Source organism: Seriola aureovittata, chromosome 12 (genome assembly GCF_021018895.1).
Source record: "Seriola aureovittata isolate HTS-2021-v1 ecotype China chromosome 12, ASM2101889v1, whole genome shotgun sequence".
NCBI lineage: Eukaryota > Metazoa > Chordata > Actinopteri > Carangiformes > Carangidae > Seriola > Seriola aureovittata.
Window position 1 is genome coordinate 15,780,326 of NC_079375.1, and position 20,493 is coordinate 15,800,818.

The 20,493-nt window shown below is 42.0% G+C and overlaps 1 protein-coding gene across 4 annotated transcripts in view; it reads left to right on the plus strand.

The window, feature by feature from the left end:
• The window catches only part of LOC130179273 (glypican-5-like), a 100,743-nt gene extending 93,227 nt beyond the window's left edge, over nucleotides 1-7,516 (plus strand). For all 4 annotated transcript variants that reach the window (XM_056392165.1, XM_056392166.1, XM_056392164.1 and 1 more), the window contains one exon: nucleotides 4,961-7,516. In XM_056392165.1, coding sequence (XP_056248140.1) covers nucleotides 4,961-5,148 — 188 coding nt within the window. In that variant the 3' untranslated portion in view covers nucleotides 5,149-7,516. The remainder of the gene's footprint in view (nucleotides 1-4,960) is intronic.
• The last annotated feature ends 12,977 nt before the right edge of the window (nucleotides 7,517-20,493 follow it).

The following is a 20,493-nucleotide window of genomic DNA, read 5'->3' on the forward strand; positions in this document are numbered from 1 at the left end:
TTACTGACCTGCACCCACCACCTCCACCACACTCCCTTGATGTGCCATAAATCGAAGCGCTACCTTCTGACCATCGCTATAATTATACACAGCAGGCAGAGGAGCAAGAACTGCCACAGGTGCTTTAAAGTCCATGTTAAGCAGGTCAACGTCTTCTATTTACACATGTAACTTCTCTGTAGAGTTAAGTTACAACAGCAAGTTACACTAAAGGGATATTAAGACCCTACAACACAATTCTGGGTTGATTATAATTCAGTGAAATACAAAAATAAAAAATGAACACAATTGAACTCAACATAACACATATCTGTGTTTGTTATGGCTACAGGTCTGTGCTTAGTCTGGAAAAGCTGCCTTGTCATGTTGATAGCATATAGTATGACAACTTGCTAAGCCCCAGTATACAGTAGCACCATTCCTCACTGGATTACAGCTCTGCAGCTAATGTTCTGCCAAGAGTCCCATGGAGGCTTGCACAACACACACAAATGCACTCACACGCGCACACACGCGCACACACACTGGGTTAACTCATTGGATTTGTCCCTTAGTAAACTCTTTGCCCTGTTGCTCCTGTACTGCTCCTCTGAGTGAGAGTGTGCGTTTGCTTTTGTGCGTCCATTTGTGTTGTGTGCATGTATACTGTAAGAGTGTGTATTCTTGTCCACGCATGACGCGCTGAGGAAAAGAGAGACTAAATCTTATCAGTTGAAGACAGAGCCAGGATTGTTCGAGAGCGGTTTGCTTCTTCCCTTTGCATAGATTCAAGGATTTAGACTGTGTGGCAGCAGCGGCCGGGTGCTGGCAAACCAAAGGAAGCACAGAGGAGAAGAGGGAAGGAAAGAGAGAGGGAGGAGAGCAGAATATGAAAACTGACATGGCTGCCCAGACAACCATCATGCAATTTTCTGTCCCTCAGAATTTTTCCAAAGAAATGATGGCCAAGGCGTTTGTTATTCCTCCCACTCACCTTCCAACCCTTATTCCTCCCTTCCTCTCTCCCTTCCCTCCAATCCCTCCTTCCTCTTGGCTAGAGCCCGAGGTCCACCTCTTCCTCAGTGCTGTGGCCAGGCTTGTTAGAAGCAGCTGTTGTTGCTCCTTGGCCAGTGGGAAATGGAGGCTCCTCCAAACACACAAGCTGCCCATCTGGAGAGGCATTAATGGCAAAGGACACTATGAACCATTTCTCACACACTTAGCCAACAGAGAGGTCAACAAGGTGGAGGAGGACCTTGTACTGTATGTGTAGTTATGAAGGTAACACAGTGCTTATACTGTATATAGTGTTGGACGTGTATAAAGTGACCTGATCCCACATCCTGTTTCCCTTCATGACCCTGTCTACCACACACTTTAATGACAAATGAAAGCTACCACAACCCATCCTTTATACTTGCACAGGGCCCACACACACACACACACACACACATATACACACTTCACATTTAATGTCTGCAGTGTTGCACAGACCTCTTAGCACTCAGGTTCTATTTGTCTCTTGGGTTTGCTTTGCCCTGTTCTTGTTTTTCACTGTCACTCTTTGTCGCCTGTTACAAAGCTTTTTACCAATCAAATCACATTTGTCTTTTACTGGTAGAGGACATAAGTCATTGACTGGTGAATGTTGTCGTGATAGGAGGAGCATGTCAATGTGGCATCGCTTAGCCTTGATACAAGTGTCAACGGACATTCATCTTCCTCATACTGAAAAGCCAAACTAACTGTTTTCTTCCTCTAACACTTTACGTCATCTTTCACTCCCTCCCACCCCTCTGTTTTTCTATCTTGCTTGTTCTCCTTCCTTATTTGGAGGATTTACACATGAGCCAGCTTATGAAGCACGGCTTATGTGCTAACATTGTCTCATTATGACAACAACACCACATTCCATTATCCTCCTGCCCTCCTGCTTTTTCACTTTTTTGTGCCTCAGGTTGTTAAATACTTTTAGGGACCTTTTTCTATTTCAGTTCACCCCATTTTTCTCAAGTTTCCACTGCTTCTACTGTTCTATTTTATTACTTTGATAATTGAATCCATCTCAACTCTTGCATGGCAATATGGCTAAAAGATCCCCATATTATCTGATAAATAATTTAAAAGAGACCAGACGTACAGTATGCCGTGTCACAAAAACATTTTTTTTTCGGACCAAATAGATGAAAAAGAAAACTAAAGAAATAGGATAAGTTAAAACTAAAATACAGCTTACAATTCCTGGCCTTTATTAACTGTGTGGGAGGGTTTCCCTTGAGAACTTATTCATGGTAAATCTGCCAAAATAAATGTTGAGAATTGTTTAAAACTGTTGTATTGCTGAAAAGAAACCTCTCCAAGATAAACATGGCACAGTGCATTATTACATTTTAGTATAAAATGACAATTGTGTTATACAATTTGACTGCACCTGTCAATGTTTTGGAGAAGTTTCCTTCCTCTATTTCACAACAGATGTTCATCTGTTTTCAAGACTTCAACAATGTCATCTTTAAGAATTGTTTAAATCTATTTATAAAACATATTATCTGTGTAAAAAAATATCTCAGACTAATCTAGCACAGTACCACTGCGCTGAATCATCCATCAAATCAAATTAAGGCCACTTATTTGGGTCCCAGTCATGACAGCAGCTCATGAGAACAGCTCAGGAGTGTTTTTCTCCAGCCACGTCCACCATCTCATTGTGGAGGATACTGGAACGTTCTCTGGTTGGGAAACATAATCTCTTGTACGTGCTCTGGATTTGCCTTCTGGGGCAGGTGTGGTGCAGTGTGAGCTTGTTTTTTTTTTATATTTATGAATTTGTCACATCAGATACAATTTTGAAAGGCATTTGAAAGTATATGAGATTTTTATGTGTCTTCCAGCTGGGTTTAGGTAATTCCAAGTTTGGCTTTGCCCAAAAATGGACCCGGGTTGATGATTAGGTAAATACGTATTGACTCTCGGCCTTGTAATCTGATTTTATTGCATCCCATTTTATTTTATTTCAAAGATCACAAAGTATTCTAGCTCCATGCAATACCTACCTTAGATGAAAAAAGACACTTTAACTAGTTGGCAGCACTGTTGTCTATGCTGTAAGTGGTTGTTCTGGCAAGGACCTGCTCCAATAATTAGCCAGTTGGTTAGCCTGCAGTGGAGCAGTATTAGCGTTGTGTTGGCCCATTCAAACGCTGTTTTCTGACATCTCCCTGATGAGATGCAGCCCATTTCCATCGAAACAATAACAGCAATCTGATTTGGGATAAATGATGTCTTTGTCTATTGTCTTCTGGAACAACAAAAACCATTGGCACGGGAAACACTTCTCTCTCTAGAGCCCTGCCTAGCCCTATTCAGACTTGCATACACATAAAACCCAAGTGCACAATAGGGATGGGTTGATATGCATTCTCAGTTCTACAAAAGAATGTTTTTTTTTTTGTTTTTTTTAGAATTACCCATTTGACTATGCCATTTGTGCTTAAAAAGAGCAATAAGTGTTGTTCCCAGTGGAGAAGTGATCACGCTAGGTATTCAGAGCTTTTGCACAGTGTGCTATGACATTTTTGGGTTTTATATGGGTGTAACATCTCGTAACCCATCACACACCTGACTGTCAAGCTGTTTGACAGCAAAGTAGCCACAGAGGGGCGGCTTGAACTGTATATAATTAGACAACTGAACTCTAGACAGATTGGTTTATACACACAGTAGTCTGAATCATTGAAAACTTGGCCTGTTTCTGTGACAGTGGCAGCTTAAAGAGACACTTTGACACTGGGCTTTGGCATGGTCAGTACTCTGATAACTAGCTTTCCCCCATAGCACAACACACACAGTCATTCTGTCCTTCACCTGTGTACCATTTGTTACTTCCATATGGGTACAAACTAAATATATTGCACGTGTAAAGTCTGAGTGATGCAGGTTAATGGGAATTTGATTACGAGTGTGTGGTGCACTTCCTGTGCCAGGGGTGGTAATCTGTCTCTAATCCAATCATGCACGAATTTGGTCTGGGTTGGGTTGGGTCCGGGTGGGATCCATAAAGAGGAGTAGAAAGAAGGATGGGTAACGAGCAGATGGAATTAATTTCCTTTCAATTTTAGAGACACCAACACCTTGTCACCACCCAGAGGAAAGTGAGATGAAGAGAGGAAAGAGGTTTGTTCAGAACCACAGCTGTGATGTGGTATGAAGATTGAAGTTGGAGAGAGACTGGAAGAACAGTAGGGAGTAGAGGCATGAGTGAAGTCCTTTTTCAGGAAAGAAATTTTACAGACGTCAGCAAGAGTGGGTTTGTGCGCTCAACTTTATGTGTGTGTTTGCGGGGACCGTGATAGAATGGGTGCTTAATGTCTGCCCTACCCTCATCAGCCTGATTTATCTCTGATTGGCTGTAATGACACAGTGAGGGCTGTCCATCATCTTCTGCAGGAGATTAGACTGCCTGTCAGTCCCCAGTCATGATGTGTGTGTGTGTGTGGTTGGAGTTCAGTTTTTATTATACTGTGTCCCTCTGGGGTAGAAAAATACAGTATATTGCAGCGCAGGCTTGATGTGTGTAACTTGGACAAAAGAATTTAAAAGTGAGTTGATAGCTGAATACTAATCTAGTAGCACTGTACATATATTTTTTAAATTTTTTGTAAAGCACTGTTCAAAAAAGAAAAATCGCAGGTAAAATCGACTGAAGCAGCCGCAGCTGTGCTTCTTCTGATGAACATTGTGAACTCACTTTAACTGTAACAGACATAATCATACATCATTTTTATGTCTGATTGTTTTTGAAAATCCTTGGAATGAGGTGATGGAAACGGTGACTGGAGATGATGAGCCTCTAATGTACAATTTTACAAGCCCAAAGGACTCTGAACAATAAGGCAGATTACCATGATTACTGTGATGCGCCAGACTATTTATCTCAGTCTGTCTCTCTCCTCCCTTCTCCCTCTCTGTCTGTCTCTTGCAGCACAAACAGAAGTCTCCAGTGAAGGAAAGCCCATTGGGAGACAGCCTGGAGGTGACAGCCCACATGAGAACTCTTCCAGGCCCCCCTCGGTGAAGGTGATAGGGGGCTCGCCGTCTGCCAGCTGGGCACGACCCTGGAGCCTTGCACTGCTCTTTGCTGTACTTTGCTTGCAGTGGACCCTATTCTGATGCCAGCACCATCTGTGAATCCCCACTCCCCTTTACATGTACATGCAGACAGACACTCATATCATATAAACCACACGTAGTATCCTTACTCCTGTCCTCGACCTGCGTGGATGGATCGTAATGATGGAAAAAGGAAAACAAGATGGAGACGGAAGAGAGAAGGACAACATTGTAGGAGACTGTAGGGGGAGGGTGGGGGGGGGCTGCTCTTGCAGGAAGTTGTTGTCCTGCAGCATCACCAATGTGGATGATCGCACAAGCTGATCTCATGCGCTCTCGTCTACAAAGATTATGCCTGCTGCTTCCACTAGGCTGTTCTGGGACTAGATGTGTTTGTGTGTGTGTATAAAGACACCAATATAGCCCTGCAGCTCCTTGCTCCACTCACACAAACACACACGCTTTGTAGTTCAGAACAGGACTTCATCATTCTGATTTTACTTAAAACCACTTACACATTTACAAACTCACTTACACGTGTTTTACATATACCAATGCAGCCGTCTTCTTTTTTTTTTCTGCTGCTGGATTTCACTTATCCTTTCAGACTAAAAAACCTGGTCACAGCCATTAGCCAGCCAGACACAAGAATTCAGCTCATTTGAAAACTCCACTCATTTTCTTTTGGAGGATTAAGGAATGCATGATAGATTGATAGATCAACCCCAGGTGCCTGGCCCAGAACAGCAGATTTGATATACTCTAATGACTGTGTACCTTGGCAGGGATTAGAATGTAATGAGTTCACAGGTAGAGCACGGGCGCACTTGCACGGCTGAACAGAGACAAACTAGGTGTGTATAGTATGTAACTGTATATAGGTGGAAAGATTTGATGGAGTGTATGAGGTTCTGATTCTACAAAAAGCTCTTAATTGATTTAGCTGAATGGGTTTTTCTTTTCAACTAGCTATGAATGGACTATGCTTGTCGACTCCATACTACATAGAAAACGATGCAAAAAAAAAAAAAATAGAGAGAGATTTCATTTCTATAACAAATAAAGCAGGAATGTGCATCATTTTCCAACTCAAGCCCATGACATAAATGGACAAATTTTGGACAAGTCTGTACATTGTTGATTTTCCTAATGTTTATCGTGCATCCGGTTTTGTGTGTTTGCTCGTTGAATTGCACATTAATGCATGTATCGCCTACCAGGTTCTCAAATCGTTATGATGGGATCAGGCCCTTCTTCAGACAGCATAAGAAACATATATTCTAAAACCTTTTACCTATAACGTTTCACTGATGGCATGACATCAGGTCTGACCTTTCTCAACAGATTCATCACATGCAAAAAAAAAAACCAAACAAAAACAAAAACATGCAGAATATTTTTTACAAATCGGTGCATCTATTGTTTGATCCAGTACACTGGCAGCCATTGTAGAAGTCATGGATTTTACCATGTATTTCGTCCTGTACTGAAATTGTTTTTTTTTTTTCTTAAACATCATTCAGGAAACCCAAATAAGCTCAAATTCTTGCACACCATTCCTTGGAATTCCAACAGCAAATCGTTAATTGTTTTAAATGATTCCTGATGGGGATGGAACAAAAAGGAGGTTCAACCAAAAAGATTGCGACTTCTACAATGGCTTCCTCTGTATACCAGTTTTCTTTCTTGTGTAGATGAGGATTTTGTACGCACAGATACTGGTATACCAGAGTACCTGTGTGAATGAGGATGATGAATGTATGGTCATTGCTATGCAAATGCTATATTAAAGCTGACTATGCCCTATATAAAGGCTACACAGATACGGTATCTAAGCTAAAAAGGTCTACACACTTACAGATTGACATGGGTCTATGAGCAGTGATATACCTCTTCCATTAACTAGCCTTTATTGTAAACAACTTTTCCTGTCGTTACTGAAAGGTAATTCACCTTTAACTCTGCCTGGCAGTGCAAATAGGATGACCTGCTTAACTACACGCAAATACAATTATACATTAAATGCCTGCCGTCAATGAAGAACAACGATGACTACAGCTATGTAAGGTTTCGGCAGTTTAAATGTGTCACATTTTGTGTTCTATAACCCTTTGTTTAGTTCATATGATTTCCTCCATGTATGTTTTGTTCCAGACTGGCGTTCATTGCACCCACAGATCACTTACAGCCCTATACCCTCGCATGTGTATAAATGTACATATTTTAAGTCATTTACCATTTGTTTTGTGTCTCATTTCCTCTCTTTTGTATCAGTATGATACGGTGTAGCTGAGCTCTATTAAAGGTGCTCTGCTTTTTTTGCTTGTCTCTGTAGCCTCTCCTTGAAGAATATCAGTCACAACAGATATTGACAGACAACAGAGATTTGCTTGGAAAAGGTGTTTATTAAAGGACCTACACACCCACACAGGTGTTGTTATTTCTGATTAATCCTCTTCTTAGGACTGTGTGGACTTGCTTGGTTGACATTTTCTTCGTCCTCTTGTTAGGTCTAGTCAACTTACATCTTCTTTTTTTTTTTCTAATGGTACGGTAAGTTTAGTCAGCTTTTTTAATTATGTAATTCCCAGCATAGCTCCACCCAACCTCAATCTGGTGGGAAGTTTAATGAGCCGTAATAGATGAAAACACCTGTGTGGGTGAGTAGGCTCTTAAAATATTTCATGCTGATACCACATACATTGCCCCTGTCCTCAAAAAAGAATATTAAACAGTGAGGTGGCCACATTTTGCACATCAAGCTATACATTTTGAACCTTCTGTCACATTTGTGTGTTATTTGGGGCTAGAGCCATGAGGTTGTTAGCTTAGATTAGCATAAAGACTGCAAACATGAGGAAACACTCATTTGATATCCAAGACTCCTGGACGTCACTGCGTCCAGCCAAGAAATAGTTACAGCAATCAACTCCCTGTAGAAGCTCAACCTGTCGTTTTAAAATTTTGATTTGTTGTGAACAAATTAACAAGTTGTGTTCATTTGTGAGTTTTGGAGGTGCTTGTAGATGTGTTTGTGAGCCTTGGAGTGAGCTAGGCTAGCTGTTTCCACCTGCTTTCACTCTGTATGCTAAGCTAACTGCTTCATACTTAACGCACAGACATAAGAGTCATATAGTTCTTCTCATCAGAAACACACCATCACTTTCATTGACCATACTTGTTGCTGGTCAGCAGTAGAGCAGGACTGAGTTATGAGGGTGTAGGCAGGGCAAGCCATCTCAGTCTGACCTTCTCTATTTGCATCCAGGAAGCCTCTTGTTAAACATATCTGTCTGTGTGTTTGCACCAGGAATAGAGGCAGAGGGAGTGTGAGAGTACAGAGGACATGAATAGGTTTGGTGCTGGAAAAGACCGCGGCAGACAGTCAGTTGTGATGACAGCGGCGTCGACAGTGACAGTTTGCTCGCTCAGCTGATGTGTGGCTGACCCCTTTGGCTGCTCCTGTAGGGGAAACTTTGCGTGTTCATGGGCTAAAATTGCCCTGAATTAGTCACTGCATCACTTTGTTTGTCTAGCTTAGCTGCCATAGGTGTGTTTTATGCATTATTTTAGATAAAGCCCAATAAGTTACAAAAACATACAATAGGACTGAAGAAAACCTTTTAAAAGGAACGTTTAATGTCTTTTTTCCTCCACAGTAATTATAAAAGCATTTGATGGCAATGTATCAGGCAACAGTGGCCCTCCAAGTCTCACCACACCTCTCACTGTTTTAGCCATCAGCCTGGGAGTACATACCCTAATAGCACTTTCCTGGCTAAAGCACACAATGCCCATGAGCTCTTTCTCACTCTCTTTGTCTCTCTCTCTCTCTCACACACACAAATGTACCCTTTTATGAACACAAAACTTGTCAAAAAGACACACTGATGATCTCATTCACGCACCCCATCCCACAGTTTTGCACTTCCAATTGCACCCAGACTGTATTTGATCCTTGGAGTCTATTTCATGCTTGTTGCTGTGAAACTGAGTGTCTGGCTAGCTGCAGACGAGAGCAGAGCGAGTGCCTAGTCCAAGGATATCGTGCCTCCTCTTTGCCTGGGCTGTAATTGGGCTGCATTGTCCCTGCTTGACAAAACCAAAGCTGTCTGTTGTCCTTTAATAACCTCCGCTGACTGACGCAGAAAGCCATGGATGACTTTAAAATATGGACAATAATGGGAGCAAACTCGGGCACTGAAAGAGAGTTAGTCCGACAATTACTTTCAGCCGAGTTTTCTTACTGAAGTTCGCTTCATAAAGACAGTTTAATGTCTCCAAAATTGGTATAGACGATTCAGTGTATTATACTGTAGGTACAGACACACACACATTGCAAAGAGCAGTGTGGTCAGTGAGTGTAACTGAGAGTTCGGGGGACCTGAGGTCACAGCTGCTCAGCTGTCTGTCTGGGCTATTTTAAACAGTAGCACACATCAGCGCTTCTGTCCCACTGGCTTGGCCAAGTCCACACCTAAATGTCCTCACACACACACACTGAAATCTGTCTCTTGCTTTAGTTAAAGAGTAGATCTTACAATAACTCACGCATTCAGAGATGAACAGTTGCATCACACAGCGTGAACAGACCCTTAAGATGCATAACTGCATAACTGCAGATGTTCCCTCAAGTCAACCTGATTGTGTGGTAGCAGAATGAGAGCAGTGAAGACCCCTCGCTCCCCCCCAACCAGATTGTCTTACCTTTTGAGCCAGGGGGATCAGAGTGACAAGCTAGAACCAGGAGGAGGGAGCAAAAGGAAGGAGGGAGGCACTGGAAATAGATTTTCAAAGATGGACAATTGGGTGAGGTAGAGGGGAAACGAAGGAGGACCTGCGGCTCCTGTTAGCCACAGCTCTCCTTGAGTTTCAGCCGTCAACTGTATCCATTCCCCTCTGTTCAGAGCTGCCTCTGCCCTCACAACAGGCTAACACAAGCTGTCACTGCCAATTCTCCTTCTGTCACCCTGCTCTGCTGGCCACTTAGCATTATGCTCAATGAGCTCTTGAGCTGACTAATTGAGTCCAATTAAACAAATTTTCAACATGACAGACCATCAAGAAGAGTCTTAGCAACCCTGACAGAGATCAAATCTGCACCAGGAACATGGGAACTTTTGCTTGATTCCTCCTTCTCAGTGATTGGCCTCACTTGTCAGGTTTGTTTCCCATCATGCACTGTGCTGCTGGCAGAGGCCAGGTAAACAGTATTAGGAGGTGTTATCTTCCTGGCAGCTACGGTGAGGTTGTTGTCATTTTCTGTCTGACTGTGGGAAAAAAAACTGTTATGTGGCAATGCACAAAGGTTTGCTGCTGAATTAAGATATATAAAACCCAACATGTGTGTACAAAACATTCATGCATACCAACAATTGTGAAAGTTTCAGATTGTGCAAGATTGCACAAGTCGTACAAGTCGCTTTGCAGACAGCTCCCTCTGGCAAGTACTTCTGGATGTGTATGAACAGACCTGAAGACGAAAGCAGTGATGCAGAACAGGCAGTCATCTGTGCAATAATCTCAGATCCCACGAGAATCCCAATTTATTCTGCCTGTTATGGGGGAAGAATAGAGGCGGACATGAACCACCACACCTCGCGTCACAACACTGGACATCTGTGTTGTGCCCCTAACTACTCGCTGAGGACACCTGAAGGTGAAGATGTTTTCTGTACTTCACTGCCAGGTCAGGTAGTGCTCTGCCCACAGATATCCCTAACCATGTCTCAAGCAGATGAGAGAGAGGACAGAAATCATTTACAATAGAGAAACAAATGTTATATATGCTCTAAACTTTTCAACTTTTAGGGGTACCACATTAGCACACACAATGCATTCAAGTAAGCCCAGTTTTAAAGGATGTCTAAACATCTCCTCACCTCAAATAGTCAGAAAAGCTTTGTCAGCTGTACCAATAATAAAGCATAGTTGCCTGCTGTACTGTGCATAATTATGTTTCATGTCACAAAGAAGAGAACTAAATTACTACAATTTCTACAGTTTCAAACTTTTGTGATGTGAATCATAGTACAAAACATAAACACAACACATGTACAGTCATGCACAAGCCCACAAAGAAACAGAAGTGCTTGGTGAGGGCGAGTTGTCATTAGAATGTATTTTGTCTTAATAAGGCGATGCAGAGGGGCCTGAACATTAGTCACCATGAAAGTCTGGCTGTTTGGAAAACAGATTAACTTTGTCGCCACATGACAATGGCGAGCCGGAGAGAAATGTGGCCCCGCTAGCATGAGCTCCCATTCCAATTAGACCAGTGGGGTCTGCACTGATGTGTGTGTGGTGTGAGGCGTGATTGAGGAGTTTAAGAAGGAGTTTGTGAGCGTGTGTGTGTGCATGCATGAATGTCTGTCACACATGTTCAAGGCTGGCCGGCATCTCATGTTGAATTCTCTGTCAGGCTTGCTCTGTTTGGCATGCTACAGGCTGCCTCCTTCCCCATGTCCCAGAGATGGATGAGCTATGGTATGAATGTTCCATGGCTCCCTTGGGTGCCATTCTACCTTTCCAACTCTCTCTCCCTCTCTCTGTCTTTATCAGGCTGGAGCTGAATTCACACATTCCCCTGTATGACTATTGTATTAGTTGGACTTTGTTTTTTTTTTTGTTTTTTTTTTAAATTTATTTCATATTCATTCAGGATTATTTTCACCTGCATTTGCGATCTGAATACCTGACATCATTGTGTTATATGGTGTTAGACTTGAATGAGCATAGAGCATGAATGTTAACATGCTAGTTTGTTGGTTTGTGTAAGGGTGTGTGAGCATGTTGGCCACATGTGTGTGACCCAGGATGAATGAGCATGCTGGTGGACAGGAACATCATTGATTGGCTCTGATTACAGATTCAGAGATGCCTACTGCTGTCCGATTCTGCTGGGCCTGAGAGAGTGGCGATCAATGTTGCAGGGCCACAAGATCTTCACTCACATACACCCTCATACTTACAACACACATCCTCCCTACCTCATACCAGACGGGATTTGGATTACATTAATGACACTAAAAACACATTGCTGATTGACATGACTACTGTTGGGACAACAAAAGTCTGCTGCATTTTTTCATTTTGACCTTGTACTGTACAACCTGTACAAGCAATAACTCAACACTAAGGATGGATGATCTTCACAAAAAACTCATATAACTCATGTATTAGTGACTATAATATGAAAATGATAATATGATATTTCTCTAATGGCTCATGGCATTGATAATGATTTATAATAAGAAATGACAAAAAATATGTTTCATACCTATTCTCACTCAAGAGACATGCAATTAAATGATTTGGGAGATATTATTTGTAAATGAAAATTCACATTTATTTGTTGAAAGTTTAGTCTAAACATGCAAATTTGGACAATTTTAATTTCTGCTCAAATCTAACCTAGCAGCGACAGAGTCAATACTGTGCTTGCAGCCCGTGTTTTTGAATGAGCGACAGATTTAATTCATGCTTTGACAGAACCAGTAGACCAGTGTTGGGTAAGCAAGCAGCTCTTCCGGGGGCGTCCTCCTTGCAGGTACCGGTGAGTATCTTGACAACCTCGACTGTCACACTTTGCGGCGGTCGCAGAATATGTCGTAACACGCAGTTCACTCACCCTCGAACTCTGACCAAAAGTGTTTCCTGAATGTATTTTGTAGTTGCTAACTTTAGCGTGACTCCTTAAAACATGCAGTAGGTTATGTAAATATAAAAATGTCGGAGTGACCAGGAGTCTCATTTTTCTTTTGCGAAGGCTACTGGCCTTTCCCACCTCCAGTCCCTGCGCCAACCTAACATGCACAGGAGAGAGGCCGTCTCGAAAGCAAACGGATATCAACCATTCATCAAACTCCTGATAATGGCGAGTATACGCTGTGCTATTTTGTGCTACACACACAGACCAACGTGAAAGAAACATGGCAATATCTTTGTTCGTGGCTCCAAGTGGCCCTACATCTGTGACAGAGGTTCAAAGATGGTTGCCATGGTTTTGATACACTGGAACAAAATACTGACTGTGTCAAACATCCAGGATGATCAATTATCAAAGCATACATTTCTGAAAAAGTTATCACATTATGTAACATGTTACTTCACTTCTGCTAACAGTTATTGCTGCAGGGAAATGGTTCACAGATTTACTTCTTTAATCTTTTCCAACTGTTAATTAATAGAGCAATTTGGTTTTTGCTAGCTTTAGTATATTTAAGCTTTCTTCACAGCACACATTTTCCTCCGTCATAGCAGGTTTAACTGATAACACTAATGAGAAATCTGTTCATTCAGGTGTCCCAGTAAGCAAAGCCAGGGAGCCAGCATGTAAAATATCAGAACCATGAAACCTGCAGCCAGTTATTATTAATTGCACATGTGTTTGTCCTGCTATGATAAAATCTCTCCTGTGAAAAAGTCTCACTGGCATGGTTTACAAGGATACGCCATTGCAATGGAGACATCCTTAATGTTATCAACTTAACTTGCTCTTAATTGTCCTTCTGTTACAAGTGAAAATGTTTATTGGTAAAAGCTCTCACTCTCTCTATTACGATTAACATGTCTCATAGATTTGAAATAAAATGAATTTGACTTGACTTTAGATGTCCCCATAGGGAAAAAAAAGTAGTCACTGCACACTAATTTATTCAATACTAAGATCAAAAAAGTTTAACCTGGAAAAAGATCTAACAGAAATCAAAATATCAAAAATAGCCAGGGAATTACAAATAATGTGCATATAATAATGGTAATTTCCCTTCTGATGTCTTTATACTATGCTACAAAAATCAAGTCTCTGTGTTTACAGTAAGTACCTTGTAAAACATGCATGTATGCATCAGTGACCGTGACAGTGTTACATGGTAAGCACATCCATGTTGAGTTTGCTACTGTAAATCATGCTACAGTCAAGAGGGCTTTTTGCATCAGCGATGAGGCACGCAGAGCTGCAGGAAATGTGCACACGGCATTACAGCTTCATTTGAAACCCAACCAAAGACGGACTGTTTCTAAGCTGACAGATTTACAGGCTAGATTTGTTTTACCATCCAGTTTACAACGCCATATGAGGGGAATACTGAGAGAACTATCCGTCTAAATGGCAATGCCCCATTAGCAGCTTCGCTCTGATCACAGAGGGTGAGGGAAAAGGCTTCAGACAAAAGCCAGTACCAAAGCTGGGTAGCTCTCAAAAGTGGGTTGTTTAAAATTGAAAAAAAAAAAAAAACAGCAGCGGAAGCTGGCAGTTTATATCAGTGGTAAGCATAAGCACTTACACAGTCACTTACTGTATTTGTGTCTGGTGATCGAACTGAGTCAGCACTGATACATTCCACTTTTTATGCAATCTTTCTCATTAGAAACAAATTGGAGAAATGTGAGGAGGAGTAATGTGATAAAGTGCTTCTGTACAGGGGAGGGCTGAGTAATGTTGAAGGAATGTGTGGATATTCTAAAGTGGCAGTGGGAAAATAATGAAGGACTCCTCTTAGGGGGCTGAGAACCACACAGAGACACGGCCTCCCGCTGTCCCTGAGGCCAACATGGAGGGAGATGCTGCCAATTTGGACGAAGAGCTGCCGTAGAACCACATAAGACCTGAAGAGAGTTGAGGTTAGTTGACTCTGGACCATTTGCATGTATTGGAATTCCGAGAAGTGTTTCAGTTTCTGTTATGATAGCAAGGTCACTCTCAAGGTCACTCTCAGGAAAATATAATCCACCAAACTTGTTTTCCTTGCAGCACATGACATGGAACGTAACATCATGAAATATATGAATACAAGTATCCGTGCATATTAATACCCAGCTAACAATTAATCGCATGAGAGTTGGTCATAAGAGGTCATCTGAGGCTTTTTTCTATTTCATCATTGCTTCCCGTGTGTTTATGAGTTTTCACAGCAAGTGACAGATGAAGAGAGTAGTTAATTTATCCAGTTAGACATATGACAAATAGAGGAGGTGAAATATTCATATGAGAACAGCATGCAGGCAAATGAACAGAGTAATTGGATGAAGTTGGTGCAGGGATGAGGAGACGCCACTGCCAGATGGGTACAGTCTGCTATTGTGTATGAGAGGGGCTTGATTCAGCGCCATCATCTCATTTAATGAATCTACACAAATGAGATGTGTGCTGTCTTTTCCTCTTCAATAACCTACTGTACATGAACAAATATTTAAAAAACTGCATCCAGTGGCCATTATTCAGGTTTAAGTGGTGTCTCAATTAGATTTCATATGCTCCACTCCACTCCATCCTGCTGTAATTTCCAAGTAAGTAGTTTGTGGTGTTTTTACATTGGATTTCATTACATTGTAAGGTGCACCTAGAATTTTGTCCATGCTTGGACAAGGTTGGAATGTGCTCTGATTATTGAGCAGAGAAAGTGCCAGGATGCCCACAGAGACGTACAAAAGCACAACGCAGCACACCACAGGGGGCATTTCTCATTGACCACACCGCCTGTTTACAAGAACAACCCCAAGAATCCAAGGATTGGACCGTGCTGGCCATTGCTTGTTTTCACTTCATTCTAACTCACTCCTTCCCTTTGAAAACACTGTATTTGTTCTATTTCCTGCACTTCATCTTTTCCATTTTGAATGTGCAATCCCTCTGTGCTACATTTTCCCAACTCACTTCTCTGTCATCCCGCCCCCTCCCGTCATCCATCATCACATTCTCTCCCTCCTTATCTTGCCTCATAAGCTCGCCGCCCTCCTCCCAGTTTCCCTCGCTATTTCTCATTTTTCTCTACAATACTATCTGTCTACCCTTTGCACTTGCCATCAAAATTTCTCCTTTTTCCGTCATCATCTGTCTCTGGCAACTGGGGAGGGCTCCGTGTGTGGAGATATGCAGATCTACTGTTTGTGGAGGCTGTGTTTGCACAGGCCGACACTCGGTAAATGTGATCAAGGGATGATGTAGCATTGCAAAACGGCAAAGGGGAAGGCAAGAAGAGAAGGAAGGTGTCAAAACAAGTTTAAGTTTTTATGTATGACTGCATTTTAACAGGCAAGGATGAAGGAATGATCATATGTTCTCATGAGACTTAGAAGCGGAAGGAGAAAATATAGAGCAGCGGTGAGTGTGCATACAAGAGAGAAAATAGAAAGGAGATGGACTGAAGAAAAAGAGACAATGAACGAGAAACGAGAAAGGGAAGAGATGGACCTGATGAGTAATGTGCACACACTCGAGCACTCCGGTGAATGTGCTGAACTCAGGCTAATGGTTGACATAAAAATCCAGAGGAGAAGCAGAATCGATGTTATCTGTATGAGCCCAGGATGAGACTGGTTTTAGGGAGAGGACACAATGATCTTCCTCTAAAGGCTGATTACATCTGTTGAAACAGCACACTGATATTTACATAGAAACCCTGCTGAGGCCTGGCGGTGGGCCTTGTACACTGGCCAAACCTGCTGCTCCTTCAGTGCATCACTTATTTTTAGGGAGAAACTCAAGTGTGTGTGTGTCTGTATGTTTGTGTGTGTCGCCTATCAGATCTGGCACTATGCTGCTCTTTTTGTCATTAATGTCTTCATAAAACTCTACTCACGAGTGTGATGAGAGCACTCTGTGCTTTTGCATTTCAGTGCTACAGTATGAAAATGATAAAAATTACAAAATCTTCCTTTGCACCATTTTCATCTGGTTACATAAGCTGACCTTCAAAAGACGGATCAGATTGCCTCTCTCTATATATATGTGTCTATAACTGTAGAACTCACATGTCGTTAACACACAGTACTTCTGTGAACGCAGGCAGAATGCTCTACTGTCAAATTCCCATACGGGTGGGATACCTGCACAAGTGATGCCTACAGTATCTGAAAGGATTACATCATGAAAGCTTCTGTGTGATAAAATCTGTTCTTGCGTTCCATCCCAAGCAAGATTTGAATCTGATTTGGAAACAAAAGTGCTCTTACATTTCCCAAATCTAAATGTGTATTTTTTAAATTTTTTTTATTCAACAACAAGTTCCCAGCCCTTCAACATTTCCTGTAGCTTCTTCACAATAAAGGCATTGTAGTGGCTTGCAGAGAATGTTCAGCTGGCATGAACAGATGTTTGATACAGCTTTGGATTTCAAAACTACTCATCGCAAAGAAATTAGAAAACACTGAGGTCTCTAATTTGACAGCAGAAAATTTGTGCAATCAGCAGTTAATCAGCCAGTGCTACATTCGGGTGCTGTCCTGATTTAGTTGTGTTACTTGTATTCTAACCTGAAGAATAATCCACAGTCTACTGATGATAAGTGAAATAACATTTTTCACACATTCCCTGTTGCGCTTAGCATAGAAATACAAATAATTTATAACAAATTTCATGCTTAATTATCCTTAATTATACATGAGGAAATGGAATTGGATAAATAAGCTTTTCTGTAATTACCGTAAAAGGAGCCAGTTTGAGGGAGAACATGAACATTACTTATAAGGTGATTCTGTACCCAGTGTTCCCATTGGGATTACCCTTCACTATATCCACCTTTAATAAGTAATGAAATGGCAGAATGACCAATTAAAGTCATAGAAGTGAGGCTGAATCAACAGTGAAGTCTACTATTATTGTAGGCAGTTCTGTCAGCTTCAAAGGAACGTGGGGATGTGTCGTAGTGATCAGGCCAGAGCAGGAAGAGCAGTAGTTCTTACCCAGTTATCTTTGGATAGGTTTCATTCACTGTCACTGTACTTACTCAATATCTAACATACTTATTTTCTGCGTACCAACACTCAAAAGATGAGTTGTCAAGTCTACTAATCATTTCGAGGGAGAAGCATGTGTTATAATAACATTTTCTTCCATGTATCTAATTTGAATCAAGTGTGAGTGTTTTTGCTTGGAAGACGTAGTCTAACATCTGTAGTATTTCTGTACGGATGCAGTGTAGTTTTCACTAGAAAACCTCTTCACGCCCCTGAAACTGCTCACCACATAATTACTGCACATGTTACACGAAAACTGACAGTTGCTCAGTTGCACACCCTCTCACCCCGTTCTCTCCCCTCTCTCTCCCCTCTCTCTTTGCTACCATTCTGCCTCCCCTCTTTTGCACTCCCCGGTCTCCTGAACTTCCCCCAGCATCCTGCTCCTCATTAGGAGGCCTTTCATGGTCAGAGCCAATAAAACTTCAATGGGAGGCAGCCTGAAGAAAACATGGCTGCTCTGTGGCTTTACTGAGCGTTAATTACATGATCTCCATACCAGACAGTGGAGGGCCAATCAGTTTCTCCAACAGCATTGCCGACCTATGGCCACATATGGGACACAGTCAGACACATAAACTCACATTACACACTCGCACCAACTGCCTCTCACACACAAACGAGAAATGGGCACAGACACACGTACACATAAAGGTCGTACATACACAAACCCATATATAATACGGACAGACATGTTATCACACACACACACTTTGAGGCCACCAGACTTATTAACCTCTGGCCACATGTGCTTTAACTCTGGCCGGTATTCCCCTTCAGCCATGAGAACAGTGGAGCAAGGGTATTACACATAATTAGAAAGTGGTTTCTGTCTGCTGTGTGGCACAATTACACAAGTCTCAACTTTAGCAGAGTAACTGCAGCGCTTTAGTGTCAGAGTCGACCACTTGATTTAGCAGAACGAAGGTGTAATTCATGCCTTCTCATTTCAGAGCTGCAATAATGGGAAGCAAGTGTAACTATTTGTCAGTTAGCGATATGCAAGATGCTGTCCTCTTTGTTTGGACTCATCCAGTCATGAGGAACAGACTAATTATAGAGTAAGGTTTCCTAATGCATTCATAAACAATGTCTGCCTTCATAAATAGAATGATTTGGAGGCAGGAAATGACTTTACTTGCTATATGGCTCTCTACTTCACCCTGCCGTCTCTGGTTTTCTCTCGTCGCATCTCACTTTTGTTTGTCTGTCTGTTGTGTGACGGTTGGTTATTTCAGGCTGCACTGGAGTTTTTCCATGTGTCACTGCAATAATGTGCGGTGGCATCTTCTTTGGCAAAACGATCCTTAAAAAGCATCTCCCACAGTTGTGACACCATCAAACACTGTCTGATTCAGTTTCATACACTGAGATGACTAAGAAGACATTTAAGTGAGAGAACTGCATGTCCCTTTCATTGCAATCCAGGTCCACACCAGTCATTTAATATCAGCTGAATGTTTTGTGGGTTTCTCAGCACATAACATTCACAGCACTGCTTTTACCTTACCTTGAACTTTTGACTGTGCATGTTTGTATGAATGGTGTAAGACGGGAGGATGTGTGAACTTCACATTTATGAGGCCAATACCATACTCAAAGTGTAATAATGTAATGAGACTTTTAAACTCAATTTTATTGCTTCGTGAGAAGAGGGCCCTGGGTTCAAACCAACCTGAACTGAGTGAACTTTTTCCTCTCGCATACAAATGAATGAATTCACAAATAAACAAAAGCATTAGTTATGGACATATTGCTGCTACTGGCCATGCACTGGCCTGCTGGATCCGGACCTGGGAACCGGGAATCAGGGGATCCTATTAGAAGCAATGAATAAATGGAAAAATTCCAAGTATGTATAAAATGTAGCCTGCTTTATAAACAAAGCATTTCCTTTAGGGATGTAAGAGGAAACAGGCTTCATAGGAAAAGCTAAACTGTAGCATCATTGAAAAAACAAACAAGGGATGGGGGTCTTTTGTATTTATAGTGTTATTGTATGTAGGCTATAAGACAAGTGCAAACTTCTTTCATACTGAAGGCGAGGATAGCTCTTGTTTTGTATAGCTTCTTTTCTGTGTTCGATCAAGCCTGAAATTATTCAGGAGCATTTCATGCTTTTGTTGTACACGTACAGAAACTCAGATAATGAATGCATTCAGCAGGTGACAGGTAAACCGGGAAAAGGCACAGGGCAGGTAGTGACTTGTTGGCTCCTTAATTGCACCTTGTGGAGTGATATGGCGCATGTGTACAGATGCTCTGTGCAGAGTGGAGGAGGGGTATACTCAGCGTTGGCCTACACTGGTGGGTGGGTTGGTCTACCTGGGGGTCGAGGGCACGCCCACAGCTCACCTGTGACACCTGGCTGGTGGAGATCAAGCTGTCAGGACGCGCAGTGCACATTCCTTCACTTCCAACCACACACACACACACACACACACACACACACACACACACAGAGCGAGAGAGAGAGAGACTGCTACAGACTGAAAATGACAGATGTTTCCAAAACTAAACCCACGAATCAAACCAGACAGTAATGTCATTCTGAAACATGTCCACAAATAATATTTAGATGAGACAGAATGAAACGGAAATGGCAAGAGGAACGTGAAACCTCGTATGCCCCCCCTTCTCTCTCTCTCCCCCGCCTCCTCACTCCAC